At 51.1% G+C, this 21,044-nt stretch overlaps 1 protein-coding gene across 3 annotated transcripts in view; it reads left to right on the top strand.

Annotated features, from left to right (window-relative positions):
- Positions 1 to 21,044, top strand: part of RNF123 (ring finger protein 123) — a 47,890-nt gene that overhangs the window by 15,314 nt on the left and 11,532 nt on the right. For 2 of the 3 annotated variants that reach the window (XM_048315410.1, XM_048315409.1), the window contains 19 exons: positions 332 to 393; positions 483 to 554; positions 1,241 to 1,361; positions 2,147 to 2,248; positions 3,426 to 3,532; positions 4,052 to 4,250; positions 4,851 to 4,996; positions 5,188 to 5,271; positions 5,585 to 5,692; positions 8,336 to 8,513; positions 9,467 to 9,541; positions 9,945 to 10,032; positions 10,291 to 10,378; positions 10,503 to 10,587; positions 11,408 to 11,434; positions 17,667 to 17,806; positions 17,957 to 18,145; positions 19,658 to 19,733; positions 19,902 to 19,986. In XM_048315410.1, the coding sequence (XP_048171367.1) occupies positions 332 to 393; positions 483 to 554; positions 1,241 to 1,361; positions 2,147 to 2,248; positions 3,426 to 3,532; positions 4,052 to 4,250; positions 4,851 to 4,996; positions 5,188 to 5,271; positions 5,585 to 5,692; positions 8,336 to 8,513; positions 9,467 to 9,541; positions 9,945 to 10,032; positions 10,291 to 10,378; positions 10,503 to 10,587; positions 11,408 to 11,434; positions 17,667 to 17,806; positions 17,957 to 18,145; positions 19,658 to 19,733; positions 19,902 to 19,986 (2,032 nt within the window). The remainder of the gene's footprint in view (positions 1 to 331; positions 394 to 482; positions 555 to 1,240; positions 1,362 to 2,146; positions 2,249 to 3,425; positions 3,533 to 4,051; positions 4,251 to 4,850; positions 4,997 to 5,187; positions 5,272 to 5,584; positions 5,693 to 8,335; positions 8,514 to 9,466; positions 9,542 to 9,944; positions 10,033 to 10,290; positions 10,379 to 10,502; positions 10,588 to 11,407; positions 11,435 to 17,666; positions 17,807 to 17,956; positions 18,146 to 19,657; positions 19,734 to 19,901; positions 19,987 to 21,044) is intronic. The other variant, XM_048315411.1, reaches the window with a different exon arrangement.

Here is a 21,044-nt window from a genome sequence, read left to right as displayed (position 1 = left end):
GGCCATGGTGCAGAGGTGGGGGCCAGCCATGCTCTTTTCTGATGGCATGTTAGAAGTGCTGGGACCCCGCTGCACAGACCTGCAGCCCCCCACGATGGGGCAGGAGCAAACCTATGCATTGTTTTTAGCTATGGATGAATTTCTTGCTAGGTGGTGGAGGAGAAAATTCTCAGTGGTGGGATTAGCTTTCTGCTGGCACCAGTTCTTCCTGGGCCCCCTGTGCTGGAGAGGGAGCCTTTCTCCTGGGGACAGGGTACTGCAGCTGGGGTTAAGAGGGGTAGTTGCTCTCCAGTGCTTGTTTTGTGATGGCAGACATGTGTCCCCCTTTTAGTGGTGGAAGGCCTCCAGGTTCAGATTCTGAAGTTGCTGCTGAACAACAAGGACAGAGGAGGGGTAAGTTCTCTGTGGGTCTTTTGTGACAGTATTTTCATGTGATGTGCTTTGTAAAGCATAGATTTACCACCTGGTTTTCCTTCTGCTAGGGAGAAGCCTCCAGATACATCTTCCTAAACAAATTCCGCAAGTTTCTTCAAGAAAACGCTAGCAACAGAGGGGTAAGTCAGAGGGCCAGCCTTCCTGCAAGCCTGACCCTGAGGGCCCTCTGCACCTTCAGGCTGGGAACTCTGCCCTTCTGGCTGGGTTGCTTCCAGCAGATGATCCACTGAGGTCTACATATGGCAGGGGGTGAGGAGGGGGAGATCTGAGGCCAGAAACCAGGCAGCTTAGATAAGTCCTGTGCAGTGATTCATAGGAAAGTGGTCCTTGGGAAGTCTTAGGTGGGAGCTGAATGTCCTCCTGTAGCCCCTCAGGGAGTGTGGCTGTGGAGTGCTCTGCCACAGTGGGGCTGCTGGCTTTGGCATCCTCCTCACTGCCTGGGTGAGGACTTTTCCTCTGGCCCTGGATCAAGCTGTTGGCCTGAGGCTTTGGGAGGCAGGCATCCGCTGTTGTAGGAAACCCTTTCTTCACCTGCATCCCTGTGTTCATCATCAGCCCCATCTTTCATGATAGAGTGTGTGTTATCCCTCATACTCTGTCAGACCAGCTTGTTGTTTAAGTGTCCCAAGACTTCCTGGAGGTGGAAACTGCTGCCCACCATCAGGTCTGGGCTCTCTGCCAGAACTGTAAGCTAGAGATGCTAGCAAGGCTGAGAACACAAAATTTCTGCCTGCCCCATGTAGCCCTTTGGACTGAGATGCACTTTCACACCTGCCCTGATGCTGGACTCTCATTCTTGCCCTAGAACTTGACTGTGTTGTGCCCACCAGAGTACATGGTGTGCTTCCTGCACCGGCTCATCGCTGCCCTGCGCTTCTTCTGGGATGGCCACAAGGCAAAGACCCCGGCTGCCCTGAGCAGTGAAGGTGAGGCTTGGGGGAGAGGCTTTGCAGGCTTTTCTGTGGTTGGGACAAGGTTTGCCTCTTGGCAGTGCTTTCCAGGATGTTGGAAATTTTATGTCTCTAACGAGTGCTTGAGCCTTCTGTCACCCTGGGAAGTTCCTGTGTGCAGATATATTCCAGTTAAGATCCAGATCTGAGACTTGCAAAGGAACACCTGTACTGTTTGCTATTCCCCTTGTCTGCTCTGGAGCAGAGTCCACTGTTGACTGTGGGTCCATGGAAGGGCAGCTCAGTGATCCCATTGTCAGAGTTTAGGGGAAGATATTTTTCTGATTTTGAGGTTTCCAGACTGTGGGCTTAAGGGGAAACTAAATCAGTGCCAGGTGCTTTCTCACCCTTAGACCCCACTGTCATTCCCTTTTCTTACTTTGGGCTGACCCTTTCTCTAGACTCAGTAATTGCCTTACTATCCCTGTGGGACAAAGTGGCAGAGCTGGAGTAGGCAGGTGGAGAGCTGCCAAGTTTTCTGATGATCCAGTTTATCCCAGTGACTGTGGCTGGAGGGAGGAAGTGCTGGCAGACTTGTTGTCAATGGCCATTGGTTGCTCCTGTTTCTGCATGGTTCTAATGCTTGCTCTGTTGTGGAAATCACCTCTGCCTTAATAGCCTGTATTTTTATGACAAATAAGGTTGTCCCTGAATGTTAGTCCAGGCTGGCCCCTAGGGTCTACTTTAGGAGGCCTTACATGTCTTTGTGGATCCTGTGCATGGGACTTGTGGAAAAAACCAAATCTCCTCCTCTGTTTTAGAAGCCTATGTCCCTCCTCAACTCTTCTATAATGGGAAGGTGGATTATTTTGACCTTCAGCGACTTGGAGGTCTTCTGTCTCATCTTAAGAAGACTCTGAAAGGTAAGTGCTCTCATTGCCAATACCTGGCTCCTGGTCTTGGCTGGAATTCACACAAGACATTCCAGGGAGGGAGCTGTGGGTAATGAATTTTGATTAAATTCAAAGAGAGAAGAGTTGAATTTTAATGAGATACAAGTTACTCTGAAGAAGACGCCACTCCTCTTGGGTGGAGTGTCCTTTAAGTTAACAGTTTACTGTTTATATCCCTGAATTGGGCATGTGGCAGTTGGAGGGAGGGGGGTAGTCTGGGAATATCCTTTGGTGTGGTGCTGTTGCTGCAGGGCTAGGAGCAGTCAAAGCACTGACCATTGGCTGGGCTTTGCTGGGTGTGAAGGTTGCCCAGGATTTACTTGCAGCACCACTCTGGGCAGGGAGGAGCAGCCCTGTGTATGTACTGTAGCTGTGTGTTTGTGAGCAACACACTATTCTGGTACTAGGCTTCCAAAGCCTGCCTTGTGGAAGGCTTAGAAACCCCTTGCCATTCCCTTGGGCTTGGTTTGTCTCTGGTTTCTGGCTAATGTGGCACTTGCCTTTGACTCAGATGTCTCTTCTCCTTTCCCAGTGTGTTCACAAGATGAGGACCATTTTCTCTGTCTCAGGTTGATCCCTGACTGTTCAAAATTAGATTACTTAGCTTGAGAACCATGTAACCTCCTTTGGTTTCTTACCGAGGTATCCTGGCCAGCTTTAAAGACAGAGCTGTGGGCTAAAGAACACATTCTCCAGGCTTTGTACAGCCTGTATAGCCATCAGCATAGCCTTCCTCTGGGTCTGAGTCTCAGTCCTAGTGACTTAGGGACACATCATGAGACAGCATTGAAGAGCTGGATGCTTAAAAGATGGTCTCAGGCAGAGAGTTGCCATTCCTGCACTAGTCCAATTTGGCCCTGGTGGTTGTCTCTTGGTTCCTCTGTTATCCTATTCGTAGCTGGTAAGACCAGGAGCAGAAATGGGTCCTGGGAGGACAGCACCTGTTGCTGCTTGGTCTCTGTTCTTTTCATAAGGGCAGATCTGTTCCATGTAAGGAAGCTTGAGACAGGTGAGCTTGTTCTGATAGAGCATCCAACTTTTCTGGCTGCTTCTCTACTGCTGAGAAGCAGAAAAGAGGACGAGCCTTCCTCGTGGTAAGTGAAGCGTGACTCCTGCCTTCATGGCTGCTTTGCTGTGCTCTGTGCAGATGACCTGGCTGCAAAAGCCAACATCCTGATCGACCCTGCAGAGCTGCAGGCAGTGACTATGGATGATCTTGATGAAGATGAGGAATCAGCAACATCAGCAGCACAGGTGAGTTGTGTTATTCACCTGCAGGGGCCCTGGTGCTGGGATAGCAAGTTCAGCCTCTGGCTGGAAAGGCTTTGCTTTACAGCAAGGCGGTGCTGGGCCCGGTCTGTAACCAGTCGATGGGCAACCAGGTAAACACTTGGATGAGAGTCACTGGAGATCAGCGAGGTCCTGGGTGCACCAAGTTTGAGCAGCAAAATTTTCTGTGCCCTGCTCTCTCACCACCCACTGATCTGAATGTGCTGCCTCCCCTCCATGGCAGCTCTTGGTGCTTGCATTTGGAAAGGTGCAAGACAACTGTAGACAGAGCAGCTTCTTGCTGTGCAGGTCTGCTGCTTGTGCCTGGCTCTGCTGCTTGTGCCTGGCATGTGACCTTGGAGGAAGGACTTACCCATTTGCTACCCTGCCTGCTCATCTTCCAGTGGCCACTGGGCATCTATACCAACATCCTTGCAGGGGCAAGGGAGGAACAGCAGGCAGCCGAACACAGCTGGAACTGTTTCTCCCTTCATTTCCTTTCAGTCCCAGCGCCCCTCTGCCGCCCTGGCCATTGGTGGAGCTCTTGCCAGGCCTGCCTGGCTCAGTTCCCCCACCCTGGGCCGTGCCAACCGGTTCCTGAGCACGGCAGCCGTCAGCCTGATGAACCCGCGGCGGCCCCTGGGCACCCTGGAGAAGATCAAAGTGCTCACGCTGCGCGTGGAGCAGCGCACAAGGGAGGACAGTGAGTACCCCTGCTGTGTGCTGGCATGGCCCAGGTGGGCCCTGGCAGAATGGCATCTTCCAGCTCCCCAGAGGAATGCAGTCTCCTTACTGCCAGCATTGTTCCTTCCCATTCCCAGGGCATGCTGACACCCAAAAGTCCACACCCAAAAGACCCCTCTGCCATCCTGAGCATGGCACTGATGATGTTGTCACCCTCTGCATGTAAGGAGATGCTGCCTTGGTTCCTCCAAACGCAGCGAGACTTTGCAGGAAGGTGGTTCAAAGGCAGCTGTAGTCGCACTTGATCTGAAGACAGACGAGCCAGAGGACGATGTGTGCAGCAGCAGCACTGTTGATGCTGGGGGGTGGACCAGGCAGGCCTCTGAAGCTTGTACAGGGCTTGAGGAAGTGGAATTTGTATGGCCTGGGTCAGTCTGAACAGATCTGACAGGTCAGCCTGATGCAGGCAGCAAGATGAGAATGGTGTGGTAGTACAGTATCTAGTGAATCACGTGGGCTGGGAACAGCAGGGCTTTGGCTTCAGAGAGGGGCAGGCAGAAGCTGAGGTGCCAAAATGCCTTGCTGAGAACTTCTTTCCTGTCTTGGGAATGCATCGCAGTTGAAGGTACCCATGGAAATGAGGGTCTCCTACTGGGCAGACCCCCAGAAGAGCCAGACCAGCCCATCACCGAGAACTCCCTCCTGGAAGTCCTGGATGGGATAGTGATGATGTACAACCTCAGTGTCCACCAGCAGCTTGGGAAGGTAAGTGGCACGTGCTCTGCAGGAATCTGTTCCCCCAACCTCCATGCTTCTACACCAGCTCTGTTTTCTGCTTATTTAGTGACTGTATGTGCCCTGTCCTTCTGCCAACCTCCATTGGGGATCTGCTTGCATGCTTGTATGTTTAGGGGAAAAAACTCCTTTATTTATTGTTGAAACCTGCTGCTTTTCAGATGGTTGGTGTGTCAGATGACGTGAATGAATATGCCATGGCACTGAAAGACACAGAGGAAAAAATCAGCCGCTGCCCTAAGAGGGTAAGTGTCTCTGGATTCCCAGCTTCCTTCTCTGGCAAAGCCTCAATATCTGGCAAAAAGGGTGAAGTGCTGCTGCCCAACTGTACCAGCATCTGCATCAGGCCTTGTGGGCTTCAGCTGAGACTGATAAGTGCTTTTTATAGCACTGATTCCCACTCCTTCCACAGAAAGGCTGCTGACCCCTTTCCCCCCCCGCCAGTACTCCCTAGCTAGCCCCAAGGTGGTATATGCTTTTGCATTGTTTGCCCAGCACTGAAAAAGAATGCTATAAATGGCAGTGACATCTGCCCTCACATCTCTGCACTCTTTTCAGAGGAGAGACATCCATGAGGAACTGCTGAAGAGCCAAAAGGTCTTCTCTGAGAAGCTCAACCACCTGAGCCGGCGCCTCGCTTGGATAAATGTCACCATTTATTCAAAGGTGGGCAGGAGCATAACATGAGCAGCTAAAAGGAGACCAGTGAGCCTCTACATCTCTGCTGCTTGGCTCACATATCAGAGGTGTCATTTTCCTGGTGTTGAAGCAATGTCAATGATCTCTGGGGCTTCTTTTTCCCTTGTTGTGTATCAGAGACTCCTATCTAGACTTGGCCCCTCTCCTGTACCAGGCTTGGTCCCATAGTTTTTGTTAGGACACAGCCCAGTCTGATCTGAGCTGTGCATGATGCTGTGGGCTTTCCCTTAGGGCACTGTAGACAAAAGTGTGCAGATCAAAGGGAGATTCAGTTCTCAAGACATGTCAGAGGATAGAGGCTACTGTGGACCATTACCCTGAGCTGTGCCGTGTGTCACACGGGATCTCACTACTGCAGCTCTTCCTGGAATCTGTGGGATCCAGGTCAAGGGGTTCTTGTTCAGGTGTTCTTCTCTTCTTCACTTGGTTCCCATGCAGAGAGTGTATTCTGCATTTACTAGTGCAGTGGCTATTTGCACAGGTTGTCCCTTTCCCCCCAAATTCACCATTTTCCAGGATAAAAGCTCTGGTCTGTTTTCTCACAAGCAGTTTTTCTGATTTTTTCCTGACTTCCCTTGCCCATTGCCTTGCCCTGTCTCTCTTTGTGGCTTTTGTGTGTCCCAGGATGTAAACAGGGAGGGCAAGAAGAGTTCTTAATGATGAACGTCTGGCAGAGCTGCAGTGGCTGATCCTGAGTCATGAGCTCTTTGCTCTTCCCCTCCTTCCCTCCTGAGCAGAACTGCAAGGCAGAAGCTCTCCAGCTGCATTAGCATAGCCTGTGCTTGCCAGAAAATAATCCTTTCTTTCCAGACTGCTCTGGAAAGGCTGGGGGGCATCATCGGGGTGCACTGCAGGTATCACTGTGCTGGCCCATGCAGAAGCACTATTCATGTCTCTAGATGATCCATTGTCATACTAAACCAGGACTGCAGTGTCACCTTTCCTGATGAATCAGCAGCATCTGGGAGTGAAGGTTACAGCCTTCCCTGTTTGTGGCTTGTGCTGCTATCCTGGCCTGTATGGCCCGCAGGGAAAGCAGGAATGTGCCCTGGGAGCCCAGTGAGCTTGCAGAATGTGGCTGCACTGAGGAGCCTGTGCCTTCAGGGCTCCATCTCACAGTCGTCTCAGGTCCCTGCTTTTTCCCAGTGGGGATATCCATCCAGCAGCTCCTGCATCCCTGGGAATTGTGTGCACTGGAGGGTCACATCTGTATGAGTGTTGCAGGCACTGCTGCTGCTGTTGGAGAGAAAGAGCCTGGTTCTGTCTAGGGGCGAAGTCCTGCTCTGTGCTGAGGTGTCAGAGCATGGCAGAGGCTGCTCCTTCCTCGAGGGAATTAGCCACTTGGTTTATTCTGAGCCAAGGGATTCAAAGTTAGAATAAAAGGGAGTGCTACAGCTTAAAAACACTGTTAGTTTTAAAACACATAATTCTGCCTTCAAAACATCCCTGTGGGAATTACAGCTTATTTTATTACAGCACTGTATTTATCTATCTCATTGGCTAATCACATCTTTGTATCCTTCTGGTGTAGGCTTTCTTCTAGCTTGGCAATACCTGAAATGATGTTTGAGGTTATCAAGTCTTAATAAAGCCAAATACAGCTTTTTTAACCTTAATGTTGTTCTGCACAGTTGCTTTTTATCTTGAAAGTAACAGTTTGGCTGAGATGTGAGTCAGTGTTGAGAAAAAGATGTCTGTTAGTCAGTTTAGTTGATTTGTACTAGTTCAGCCTAATTTACGGAATAAACCCATGAAGACCTCCTAAAGATGGTAACAACATACTTTAGAAAAGCCATTAAGCAAATGAAACGTCTTATCTGCACCTCTGATTTTAATTTTTTCTTAAATTAGAAGTGTAACCCTTCTCCATCTCTTTTTATGCAAGTGGCTATTGCTTATGCTGTTTCTTGGCATTGCAGGATCTGAAATAATACTTCCTCTTTTTATGGCTTTGGTGGCGCCCATTTTTATAGCTTAAAGTTATGTAGATGCCCTTAAATTTCCTGATTTTAATTTAGGACCCTCTGATTTTTGTTTAGAGAGACAAGAGGCTGATGTTCCTCAGGACAGTAAATCCGGTTGAATGGCTGGCACAGAACCTGAAAGGCTGTGGCTGCCTATTGCAAAGATCTGAGTTGGTGTGAGCTTTCAGCCTGTTCCCATTTAATCCCTACAATGGACCAGCTTTCTTTCCAGCAGATTTTTGGAAAGTGCTAGTGTCTGCTTTCCTTCAGGGAAAGGATTCAGCAGTCTCCTTGAAATCAAAATTCACGTGCTTGTTTGCCAGGCCTGTGTGGTTGCATATGCCCTGGTAAGGAGTAGTGCTTGGAGGGTCTCAAGGCCTGGTGAGACAAAACCATCACACTGGTGAGGGTCGTGCTCTGAGCTTGTGGTTGGTGTAGAGACCTCTGATTGTTTCTTCCAGCTGCCGCTTCTGTGGCTTTATGGAAAGAGCAAATGGCACAGATCTGCTTGCTGAACTTAGAGCAGTAAGATGTCTGAGCAGCATCTCCAGTATGGGGATGTTTCTGAGGTCTGAGTGTGGTGCTGGTTGTTGTTTCTCCAAAGAGAAGCTGTCAGCTGAATGGGAATTGTGTTCTTTCTGGGCAGGAGAAGATGCAGGATATCTACTGGCTGCTGCGAGTGTGCATCCGCACCATCGAGCACGGGGACAGGACGGGCTCGCTTTTCGCTTTCATGCCGGAATTCTACCTCAGCGTGGCTATGAACAGCTACAGTGCACTCAAGAACTACTTCAGCCCTGTCAACAGCATGGAGGAGCTCCCAGGTGATGGGGTGGGGACAGCTTCCTGATTCTGGCCTGATAAAATCTAAAGCAAGCCACATCCTTACGGTGAAGCAGTAGTTGGGCATCTTCCTTTCTGTGTCCATTCCTGGTTGTGATGTGCTGCACCAGAGCACTGCCTGACCTGTGGTCACTGTGCTCAGGTAGGGAGCCCATGCCTTGTCTGAAGGTGTCACAGGGCTGGCTGTAGTAAAAATCACTGGCTGCTACGGTTTGTGTTTCCAGGGAGGTATTAGGAATGGGCTGGGGTGCTGTAAGATGTGATTGCTTCAGCAATTTCTACCACGGCCTTCTGGTTTCTGGGTGGGAGAGGATGTGCCATGAGTGCAGAAATTGAGTCTGCTTTCAAATTCCCCTGGGATTTGGAGATGTTCCTATGGAGATGACAACCCACTTGATGCCAAAAGTCTGTGTTTAGGTGGATTCCATCTGTGCACATTCTGTGCTTTCCTGGCTAAATGACCTCGCTGAGCTCTTAGCAAATAGTTCCGTGCTTTCCAGAGCCCATGAAGGCAAGAAAAGCTTCTATTCCCACCAACAGGACATAGCTGAAGTGTTCAAATCCATAAGTGGGGGCTGTGCCTGCTGTTTGGGCAACAGCAGAATTGAGCAGTAGCAGATTTCTACAGGGCCTGCAGGCTAGACATGGCTTTTCTGCATAGACCTAGGGTGTTCTTTGTGTGCACCATGCACCTCTTGCTTGCCATCCAACTCAATTGCATAGTTTTATCTTTCCCCGGATAACTATTTCAGGTGAGTGGCTCTTCTGGAGGTGAATGTGTTTTCCCAGCTGTTTTGACAACTAGACACACAACTAAGCTGCATTTAGCTGTAGCAGAAATTCATTCCATGGCCTGTGCCGTGTCCACGGAAGCACTGGGACTGCAGGGCTGCCCCTCAGGCTGTTGCCATGACCCTGCTCCCTCCTCTTGCAGGCTACGAAGAGACCCTGATGCGCCTCGCTGCCATCCTGGCCAAGCATTTTGCTGACTCAAGGATTGTGGGCACAGGTAAGGCTGCATTCCTCTGCTTTGGGGTGATAATGTCACAGATCTGGCCAGTGCCACTGCCAGTTGCTCACCAAGCTTCTGTTGGGATCTGTCTGCTGAATCTTTTGAGTGCTTATGCCTCCACATTCAAAGTAAGGTTGGGCATTGTCCTTGTCCTGCGTATTGCAGGGGTGGATACATGACCTAGGACACCCTTTTGAGAGAGGACTCATGTCCCAGTTACCTCCATGTCCAGTCTGGGGTTATTCCTTAGCTGCTCTAGCCTAAGCATGCTCTCCATGTCAGCAGGGACAACATGCCTCTACATGAGGGCCAGTCCCTCCTGGCCACTGGCATTCAGGTGCTCCCTGATGTGCTGTGTGTCCTTGGGTGCCTGGCCTAGTCCCTTCTCATTCCTCCTCAGACATCCGGGACTCCCTGATGCAGGCGTTGGCCAGCTACGTCTGCTACCCGCACTCGCTGCGTGCTGTAGAGAGGATCCCAGAAGAGCAGTAAGTGCTGCCCTGCCTGTTCCCGGGGAGCTGGGGCAGGGCTGGGGTGGTGGCAGGGCTGGGTGAGGGAGCAGGAGGGCTGCCAAGCACCAGTGAGGGTCCACAAGTTGCAGCAGGGTGGTGGAGTTGATTTGGGAGCCTTCTGGCACCCTTACACCAGTGGTTTTGCTCTGCCCCAGCTCCACAGGTCCTACTGTGTGTCCTGTTCAATCCTCTGTTCCCAAACCCTGTGGGCTGACCTGTGTCCTTGTCTGGCAGGCGGATCTCCATGATGAAAAACCTCCTGGCTCCCTATGAGCAGCGACCCTGGGCACAGACCAACTGGATCCTCGTCAGGCTGTGGCGGGTGAGCATCCTGCAGCCCTGCCCCTCTCAGCACCTGGGGCTGCTGGGACACTGAGCATTTCACTCTCCAGTAGCAGCAAAACTGTTTTTCAACCTCTAAGATCTTTCCTGACCTCTTTTGCCAGGGCTGTGGCTTTGGGTACAGATACACACGGCTCCCACACCTGCTGAAAACCAAGCCTGAGGATGCCAGCCTCCCCAGCCTGCAGAGTGAGTGGGGCAGGGATGGGCACTCAGGACTGTGGTGGGTGGTGAGGGAGGACCAGCCTCTTCCTTAGCAGCTGTCCCTACTATGGGCCAGGCCAGCTGTTGGGATAGCTGCCAAAGTAGGGTGTTCCTGGCCAAATATCCAGGCCTGGTTTTTACAGCCTGGACATCCCCAGCCTCTCTACTGATGATTCTTGCATGCCAGATGGAGAGTTAGATCCATCATAAATAGGAGGTCTGCCCTCCAAAGGAGAGAAAAGAGGCCCAGGACTGCATCCTTACCAGAGTTTTACCCTGAGAGAAGGCTCTGTGATGTGCACAGTGAAAAGCTGCTGTGGGGAAGAGTTGTCATGTTTGCCAAGCCCTGGTACCCTGTGAGAGGGAGAGGGTGCCCAGGGAGACAGGGCACTGGATAAGTTTGCAAGCAGAGGGTGTTTTATCCTGGCATCTCTCAGAGCCTGGCAGAGCCTGTCCTGCCTTTGGCACTACATTTTGGTTCTCAGCACTGTCACTGGGATGAGGGGTTTCTCAGCTCTAATGTGGCTGAGGAAGATGTGGGGAGGAGAAGTTGCCTTTCTTGAGCTGAAGAGTATGTCCCCAGCTTTACCTCCACAGGTTCTGGGCCTGTATGGATACATTCCTGATCCCCCTCTGCTGTAGAAAAGGCTTTGTGGAAGACTTTGCTTCTGTATAGCTGCACAGGGATGGGGGACAGAAGGGCAGGTGGCACATGGAGGTGTATGCTGAGCCCCATCCAGGAAGCTGCCTGTCTGTTCTAACAGCACTCTTGTTCTCTTTTCTCTCTCCTGCTCTTGGTGCCCAGGAGATCTCTCTGTTGCTAGTTTCCAGAGTAAGTTTGTTGTGTGACCCTCTCTTGTCTGGTGGAGTAGCTTTAGAGAGCTCCCTGCTTCCCCTCTTCTGCCTAGAGAGACCCTTCTTTGTAGGCAGAGAGCTTCACAAATGAGTGTTTTCATCAGTTCCATCCCTGCGAGAAGCCGGGGGGGCTGTGCCCATGCGTCAGTGTCTGAGGCTGCATCATGGACTTGCTCTTGCACCTGTTTTGCCAGGGTTACCTCTGGGGTCAGAGCCCTGCTGGAGGCTGTGCCAGCCTTGGGTTCCTCTCATCCTTGGAGGCCGATGGAGAAGCCCTGGCACACATGCAGGAGGGACCTTGTGGCTGTCCCCTCACCCTCCTACTGCACAACCAAGATATGGAGTGGCTGTCACCAGTCCTGTGGGGTGGTAATCGAGCTCGCCCCATCCCGGGGAGCTCTGGGGCAGGAACAGTTCCTCAGCTGTTGAGGCCTTGCTCCACACATCGTGTGGCTCCGCACAGTCTGAGCCCGGAGTGGGCCGTGCTGGCTACTGGGGACTTAACTCTTGGGAGGGCTATTTTAAGGCTCAGCCAAATCAATAATGAATGCTGATTTAATTGAAGAGGGACAGGGGACTCAGAGGTGTCCTTGAGATGCTGCCCAGAGAAGGAGGAGGAGATGACCCCCCCTCCCCTTCACACCCATCCGTCTTCACCTTGTTGCAATTTGAGCACGGCAGAGACAATGGGACAAACTGCTGAGCTAAGGAAATCCCCATTTGTCTGGGTCTGCTGCTGCAGGCCAGTCTGAATGTGGGCAAATGCCTCTTTTCTGGTGCTCCAGCTTTGTTCTGCTTTTGGGATGCTTCCTTGGAAGACTCTGCGCAGGTGGGGAGGGTTTGCTCATGCTGCCTCACAACATCCATGAAGCACAAAGAGCACAGAGCACCTGGTCTCCGTTGCCTTTTGCCTGTGCTCACCGCAGGTGAGCAGTGGATGCTGCTGCCTGGCTTAGCCCAAGAGGGGCAGAGGCTCAGAGAGGCCATTCGTGTCCCTGCTTGTTCCCAGAGTTACTCCTCAGCTCCCGTGCAAGCAGAGCTCTGCCTCAGTTTGGCTCCTGAGAGCAGATGGGGCTGCGTTCAGAGCTGAGGTAGTTGTGCTCAGTGGGTGCCACAGGGACCTGTTTTGCTTTCACCATGGCTTGTAGGCAAGGCCAGGTGCTGTCCTGGCACGCACAGCAGGAGCAGCAGCAGTGGCTCCATGCTGGGCCCAGCCTGCCTTGGAAAAGCAAGAGCTGCAGGGTGGCTTCATGTTGTATCACAGGGCTCCTCTGCCCCAGGCCTTCTGCCCATGCACCCATCAGGTGGTAGAGGGAGCGTAGGTGGGACCATGAGATAATCGAGCTGAGATGTTGTGCAACATGGGCCAGAGAGTTCACCCACATCCCCTTCCCAAATTGCCTAAGCTAAAGAGAACTTTCAGGAGGAGATCCCGCCTTGATCTGACAACGCCAAAAGCATCAACTGGTAGTAGCTGAACTGTCTGAGCCCTTCGGATGGTGATTGCTTGTCCTCAGAAGTCCATCACTTATGATTCCTGATGGAAATCACAGAATCATAGAATGGTTTGGGTTGGAAGAAACCTTAATGCTCATATTGTTCCAACCCCTTGCCATGGGTAGGGATGCTTTCCACTAGATCAGGTTGCTTCAAGCCCCATCCAACCTGGCTTTAAACACTTCCAGGGATGGGGCATCCATAACTTCTCTGGGCAACCTGTGCCAGGGCCTCACCACCCTCACAGTAAAGAATTTTTTCCTGATATCTAATCTAAACCTGCTGTCTCTCATGAGAATGAAACCATTCCTTCATACCTAACCTCACCTTCTGTCTTCTACTGCTGCTGCTCTGCCTTTTTCTGCTTTACAGTATTTTATTCTTCAGAAGCACTTGTGTACCAGGGTAAACTCATTTCTTGGTCTTTTTCAGTGGTAAAATACGCGTGGCCTCTGTGCCTTATTCAGAAGGGGTTTTGCTTTTCTGAGCCCTGTGGGGTGTTCACCCTCGCCATGTTTTTAGCAGCCCCAGAGGTTTTGGTGTCATGCTGGTGGGAACCCTCCCTGATGTGCTGGTCATGGAGCCAGAACTCGCATTAGCTGGTTTGCCAGGGCTTTGCTTTGGAGGCACATATGGATCCCAGGAGCACTGGGCCATTCTGATGCCTCACGCTCAGCCTTATGGATGTCTCATCCCCCAAATGCTGCCTGCTTTCCTTCTGCCTCGCCCTGCAGCCTTCCTTTTGGTTCTCTCTAAATGCATCTCTGAATGGGCGCACTGACATGGATTCACAGATACATCTGGATCCTTTCAAAAACTCAGATTAGTGTTGGGTGGAGCTGCTTTGCTTCTGAATCTGGTCCATTTGGGGTTTTCCCCTTCTGTGCTCAAGCTCTACTGTAAATGCTGCTGTGTCCAGAGACCCCCTCGGGCTGCTGACCAAGAAGTCTCACAATTAGCCCTGTTATAAATCTTGCTGGGTCATTAGCAAACTATAAAAGTACATAATTACCTTCCTGTAATGAAAGTGTGTGACCCTCCTTCTTTACCATTATCTAGTAGGAGCACTTATTGAAGGCTTCCACTTTGCCTGCTTTATTAATTTTTAACTCTCTCTAATAATGGGCTTCTGCTACTGTTAGACTTTCTGCCATTACTACTTCTATTAAATAATCCTGCTATATTTTTTTCCTATAGTTGAAAAAACTTCATATTACCATGGTCAGTCGAGGATGGTTTTTATGTCTTCTCCATCTATTACCCCTTTTCTCCTTGTTTTTGCCTACCACTGGCTATGTTTGATTAGGTTCACTTTACCTCTTACATTTTAACTTACTGTCTTTGCTTCATCATGCTCTCAGTGGCCCTTTTAACCCAGGTGTTTGCTGGAGCCCTGGAGCTTTCTGGCTCCCTAATAATCTTCTTAAAGAGCTCTGTTTTTATTCACTGGTTCCCCTACCTAGATTTTCTTTTCCTCTATTTTGTTTATATTTTTGCAGGGAAGTTTTTGTTGTGGAAACATTGGATGTATCTATAACCCCTTGGTTCCACGCTCTGTCACCCACATTAAATGTATTGAGGTCAGAATTTCTGGCCTTGAAAAACTGCCAATTTCTGTTCCAGTGACTGATGTTTATCTGTCATAATGAAGGCTAAGCCAAGATTGAGTGGCTTTTGTATTAGGGAGGTACAAATTTTAGAAGCATTAATGACTTACTAGTTCCAGGATCAAGAAAGTAACCCCATCACTGAATATCCACAGACTCCCTGTGAAGTGACATCCCTGCCTGCAGTGGCACATAAGGGATGTGTCATTGCCCAGGAGGGCAGTGGTAACTGACGTGGGTGGGAATGTCCCAGCAAAGGTGAACATACTGCAAATAAAGATGAACACAGCACCAGGACTGGGTTTTGGATACCAGTAATGATTACCTCACCTGGGAATTCATGCAAGGGATGAAGATGGTTTTGTTGTATTCCAGGGCTTGCACCTTATGTTGCTTTCAAAGAGTAGCAGTGATCGCAGCATCTTTGGATTCAGAATCCTCTTGGGATCAACAAAAGCCAAGGAAATCACTATTTCTTGGTGTTAGCTTTAAAACCTTCAATAAACCTATTTACCTGTGGAGAGGGTTGACAAAAGTTTTTAAGTCATAGTCTGGCACAGTCTGCCAGCAGCAGGGAAAGCATTTAAGAACCCAGAATTGTAGGTTTGGAGCAAACTCACACCACTCATTGAAAAAAGACCATGAGGAAATAGTCATTGGCTAAAAATCAGGATAAAGCAAGTTATTACAAGCATAGGAGTGTCCTTCAAAAAACCAAAGCTGCCTTCAAAGGAGGTAAACTCTGGCTGGGCAGTTCATCCTGAGGTCTGTCCTGACTTGCAGTGTTGGTAAAAGAGACTTTGGCAAGAGACCAGCTGGACAACATGCAGAGCTCTTCCATGAGGAGTGGTGATCCCTGCCTAGAACTGCTTTGGTACTTAAAGGCTGGAAAGGGAGTAATACATCAGCAGTTTTAGTAAAAAGCACTTTCTACACACTGAAGGGAGGCTGGGGAAAAGAAGGCACAAAGAACTTAACGCTGCAAAAAGACCTTCAAATTCTGAATGACTGGAAGAATGTCATGGATGGAATTCAGCGTCACCAAGTGTAGAGTGGTGAAGTAAGAGTGTGCTGTGCCCCTTCATCCATCACTGACAGAGAAGACAAGGTGTGCTCCAGCATTGACTCCTGGGCTTCTCCATTTGTGCCTCAGAACAAAATTCAGGTTCTTGAGGGTTATCCTTGAACTGGCATCCTATTGTAATCTTTTAGAGAAGAGCAGCTTGGTGTGCAGTCCAAGGAACAAATTACACAGCAGGAATTATGAGGAAAGCAAAACAGAACAAAACCAAAACCACGTTATGCCTTTGTGCAAATCTGCCATGCACTTGTGGTTTGGATGCTGCATGTGCTTCTGATTCCACCTCTGCAAAGAAAACCTGGAAGAGATGTTGGGCTTCAGGAAGGGCTGGTGAAAGGGACAAAGATGGGACAGTTTCAGTGTGAGAAACTGCACTAGCTTGGGCTGATCCTGTTTAAAAGACTGTTGTGAAGGTCTGGAATCACAGCTAGCTGGAGGAAGTGACTGGAGAGGAGAATCTTGCTGTCTCTACCACCAGAAGGAAGGGGTTACAGAGAATAAATATTAACAAATAAAGCGAGTAGTAGCCAATCCAAATTCCTCCTGCTACACACAGCTGAACTGTGGAATGTTGCTCTGGGACACGTTTAATGCTAAAGGCTTACACAGTGTCAGAGGACACTGGGCAAGAAATCCCCAGAGGACCAATAAATATGTAAAAAGGATGTCTGGCTTGGCCAGTCCCCGAGGCACGTGTAGCCCGAAGGCTGGGGTGGGACTAGGACATCAAAGACATTTGTTTTGATGAAACCCCTCCCAAAAATGAGCTTTTAGGCAGGATCAAAGCCAGGGCACCAGCCTGCCTGGGGTGATTATGCACTGTGAGATTCAGCTCGTGTCCTCCATAATAACAGAAGTTCATTGCACTTGCTAGTGGGTATTCACAGAATAATTTATCCTGTTCCCATTTCAGATGACGGTCTCCTGTCATCTGTCTCTGGCTTTACTAATCCCAGCTAACAATCTGCCTGTAGTTACGCCTTGCTTCTTGATCCCTAGGGATGTGATGGAAGTTGTCTTGTGTCTGCTTTGCCCATGCTGGCCCTTCGAGTAGGCTGCAACCCCAGAGAACTTCTGCAGTCGCAGCACAGCTTGTTCCTCTGGGCATGGCAGTCCTGGTGCTGCCAGAGTTTCCACCTGCTCTTTCTAATAGCTTCTAGTGGAGGAAAATGTAGGTAGATTGGGGTTTTTCCCAATAGCTGGTAAATCTGTTCAAGCTTTTTCTTTCCAAGTCCTGAATTTTGGGTTGAACTCCAGTACCCTTCCCTTGTAGTGCTGAATGTTTTGTGAACCTCTTGCAGACAGTGGGTCCTTCTGCTGGTGAGAAGCATCTGTCCCTTTTGTGCCCCCTTCCTTTCGCTGCCCATCCATGGGGGCTGGTGTCCCACACAGCCCTGACTGTGTTTTCCAGCTGCTGGGTCTGACCTCATCTGTAATCTTGATAGTGAGGAAGCCCAGAAATGCCATGTAACCAAGGGGATGTGTCTGTGCTCGGGTTGAACCTGGCTGGGGAGTGTGGGCAGCTCTGCCTGAGGGCAGAACCAGCCTCAGCTCCATACAGAAGCCTCTCGGGGTGGGATTTACTGGATACCTTCCTCTCCAGATGCAGGCAGATGGGCACAGCCATGTGAGGCCAGGGTGGCTGTGCTGGCTCTGGGCAGCTGGTGCCACACTGGTATCAGGAGCAATTAGTGCTGAGCTGACCATGGGCCTCTGCAGAGCTGAGCAGGAGGGATGCTGAGCTGCAGGGCAGTGCTCCTGTACACGTGGGCAGCAGCGAGCATGGAGGGCTCTTCCCTGTTTAATTCAGGCTGGCATTGCAAAGAAGTGCTTGGAGGCCCAACAGGAGCAATCGCTGCTCAGAACAGTCCTTGTGCCAGCTCCCAGTGCCCTGCTGTCTCTGCTTACTCTAAGGCACAAGCCAACATTTCCCAAGCCCAGGACTGGTCTCTCAGCCTGCCCTTGCCCCTCACTCCTGGCTGCCCTGGGACCAGGTCACTGAAGCTGTCACTGTCTGGTTTCAGAGCCGTGTCCATCCACCTTGCTGCAGCGGCACATGGCAGACCTGCTCCGCAGCGACCGCGACCTGGCCCCCAGCTTCCTCAACAGTGTCCTGAACCAGCTGAACTGGGCGTTCTCTGAGTTCATCGGCATGATTCAGGAGGTGGGTGTGCACCAGAGCTGTGGGATGCGGCACTCAGTGGGTGCTGTGTCCTGCACGCAGCAAGGCTCAAGGCACAACTCACTGGGCTGGGGGTCGCGGCTCTCCTTTTGGGAAGGGGCACCTTTTTAAGCTGTCTCCATTGCCTGGCAGATCCAGCAGGCAGCAGAGCGCCTGGAGAGGAACTTTGTGGACAGCCGCCAGCTGAAGGTGTGTGCCACCTGCTTTGACCTGTCAGTGAGTCTGCTCAGGGTGCTGGAAATGACCGTCACGCTGGCGCCGGAGATCTTCCTCGACTGGAATCGCCCGTCGTCAGAGCTGCTGCTTCGGAGGCTTGCCCAGGTATCATCCTGTGTGAAGAAACAGCATCTGGAGGGCCATGAGGACCCCTCTGCCCTCTCTCCAGATGTGTGGTGAACTGGGGGCTCCTGGTGCAAGTGCTTTAGTACCTAGAGCTGCTGTGGAACAAGTGGTGCTCCCTAAAATCTCTACACATCAACTGCTCCCCTCCTTTGCAACTGGTCTGGTCGCAGCTGATTCCTACCTCTACTGGGAGGGAGGGGGACAGCTGCTTAAATCTTCTTTATGAGGGGCCAGTAAATGCTGAATTCTCCTGTGACAAGCAGTGTCATGAAGTCTGGTGAGGAGGTGTGGTACATCTGGGTTAGGAGCTCTGGAGAGCATAGCTGGTTTCACAGGGCACGCACTCCAGTGTTTGAGCAGGCATCTTGGTCCTTTATCCCTCAGTCCTAGAACGTGGTAAAAAATGTCTCCATTTTCCTGCCACAGTGACTGGGACAGCCCCATTCCAACTCACAACATCCCTTAGTCTCCAGTAAATTAGTTTCTTCTCTAAAGCATGAGCAATCCTGGAAAGCGCTGAGGGCAGGCTGCCCTCGTACAAGCTGGACTGGTGGAGAGCAGTCAGATGTACATTAGCAGTACCCCAAAGGCTGAGACTCAGGGCTCTGAGCAGATAAAGCAAGGGGTAGTGGGATCTGATACCATATTCATGAGGGAAGTGCTCAGCTGGGTGAGGAGGAGAGTGAGGGGCCCTTAGCAGGTGACGTAGGCAAGCTGGGGAACGTGCAGCAGAGAGTGGAGTGCTGCAGCTTCCTCCTTGCTGTCTGGTGCTGTTGTGAAGCCGTGCCCCACCACTGACCATGCCTACAGAGGGGTGCTGTGTTCTGCTGTTGTGCATTGGGGCGCCAGGAAGAGGGATGCTGCATTTGAGAGATGGTGCTCGGCTTGCAGGGGTTATGTCAGGCCTGGAGCGGTCCCCATTCCTCCCACTGGGGGGTTGGGTGAGAGCTAATGGTGGCTAATTAAGTGTCTTCACAGCTGATTCCATCTCTGCAGATTGCTCTCTGCACTCACCCTGTGCTTCAGAGCTGGTAGGCCTATCCTGCTGCCAGCTCCAGGCAGGGCAGGACCTGGACTGTGCTTCACCCTGCTGACATTGCTTTTGCCCACAGCTGCCAGCTCACTCTTCACAGGCTGTGGCTGTTGGGGGACTGTACCTTCTCCTTGCCAGGAGCTTTTATCTGCAGAAGTAGCTTGGCTTCTGTAGGTGGGAATTCAGATTTAGGTGGAAGGCACTGACATTCAGGTGTCTTTACCTCAGAGTGACCCTTCCCTGGGTGGTTTTGGTCTGGTGCAACCACTGTGTGTGGTACCACTCCTTCCATGCCAGAGCCAAGCTAGGTGTGTGTTGTGAGCCTCCCTCTGTGCATCCACCAGCTCTCAGGCACTGAGCCTGAACTGTAAGGACATGCTGCCCCAAAGCTCTTTGGATGCTGCTCACAGGAAGGCCCATCCAGGACATAAAAACCCTCTCTGCTTTTCCCTACACAGCTGTTGAACCAGGTGCTGAACCGTGTGACAGCTGAAAGGAACTTGTTTGACAGAGTGGTCAACCTCCGTCTGCCGGGTGAGTCCACTCTCCACGGAAAACGTGCTGGGAGCATGCCCTTGGGAAGGGAGGGATGGCTTGTACCAAAGGGCAGTGCAGAGCTGCATGGGATCAGACCTCAGACCTGCCCTGCTCTGCCTGTCACACAGTGGCAGAAGCTCTTACCTTTCTCTTTTGCTTCCATAGGGCTGGAGAGCGTGGACCATTACCCAATCCTGGTGGCTGTGACAGGGATACTGGTCCGGCTGCTGGTGGACACTGATGTTCAGGGGTGAGCGGCTTTTGCCTTCCAAAGCACGGGCTATCTGTGTGTGGCACTGCTCTGGGTGCTACAGTGGGGCCATGGGAGGTGTTGCAGGAGCAGCATGGGGTGTGGGGACTAAAGCGAGGTGAAGCTGATGTGTGTGCAGCAGGCAGAAACCAAAGAGCCACATTCCCTGGAGAAGCTGCATCCCAGTGCTACTGCTGGGTGCAAAGCCCCTTGCTGTGGTGGTGGAAAACCCTTGTGAGAGGTGGCTGTGAGATGTTGTACTGAGAGCACGTGTACTCCTTCCTCCTTGGGATGGGGTCTGGCACTGTGTGACAGGACAGCTGCTGTTGGAAGTTGTGGGTGCTGCGTGTGATGGAGCTGTGCTGGTGTGGTGACACACACAAAGTGCTGCAGCACACAGTGATGGCTGGAAGGAAGCTCATTGAAGCTCCTTCACCCTGGACTCCTCTCAGGAATGCATCAGAATGTGTGCAGAGCTCTCTGGCTGCCCGGACAGGTGCCACAAAGGTGAGACAAGTCTTCTCCAGTCACTTGGGTGATGCTGATTTTAAGATGAAACAAATCTTGTCTTTATGGTAGCCAATTATTCAGAGAGGCAGCACTGGGGGAGTGATGTGGCTGGACAAAGCCACAGCTTTGTGTGTCTGTGTCTGCTTGTACCGAGTCCTGCAAAATAGACTTGTGCTGACACTGAAGCCCTGCCTTTGCTGTCTCCCAGTGTCATATGCAGGTGCCTTGCGTGGTCACTGTGTGCTGTAGGACTGCTGTAGGACTGTAGGAGATGGGGCTCTTCTGTCTGTGCTGTAGATCCTGCTTTTTTCATGTCCGGAGAACACAATAGTCTCTGGCTTTGCAGAGAGCAGAGTCCCATCTGGCCGAGCGGCTCAGCCCTGCAGCCAGTCTTTCAGCTTCTTCTCTCAAGGACTCAAAGATATACACAAATATATCTAATTATAACCTGCCTCCTGTGGCTGCTGCACCAGTCTCACAGCCCCCAGTGTGACAGTGCCAAAACCTGGGCCCAAGGTCATTGATCAGTGGCCTTTCTGGGCTGTGAA

The sequence above is a fragment of the Corvus hawaiiensis genome, chromosome 11 (genome assembly GCF_020740725.1).
Source record: "Corvus hawaiiensis isolate bCorHaw1 chromosome 11, bCorHaw1.pri.cur, whole genome shotgun sequence".
In the NCBI taxonomy this organism is placed as follows: Eukaryota; Metazoa; Chordata; class Aves; order Passeriformes; family Corvidae; genus Corvus; species Corvus hawaiiensis.
The sequence above is the reverse complement of the archived record's forward strand: the minus strand, read 5'-3'. Positions and strand labels throughout refer to the sequence as shown.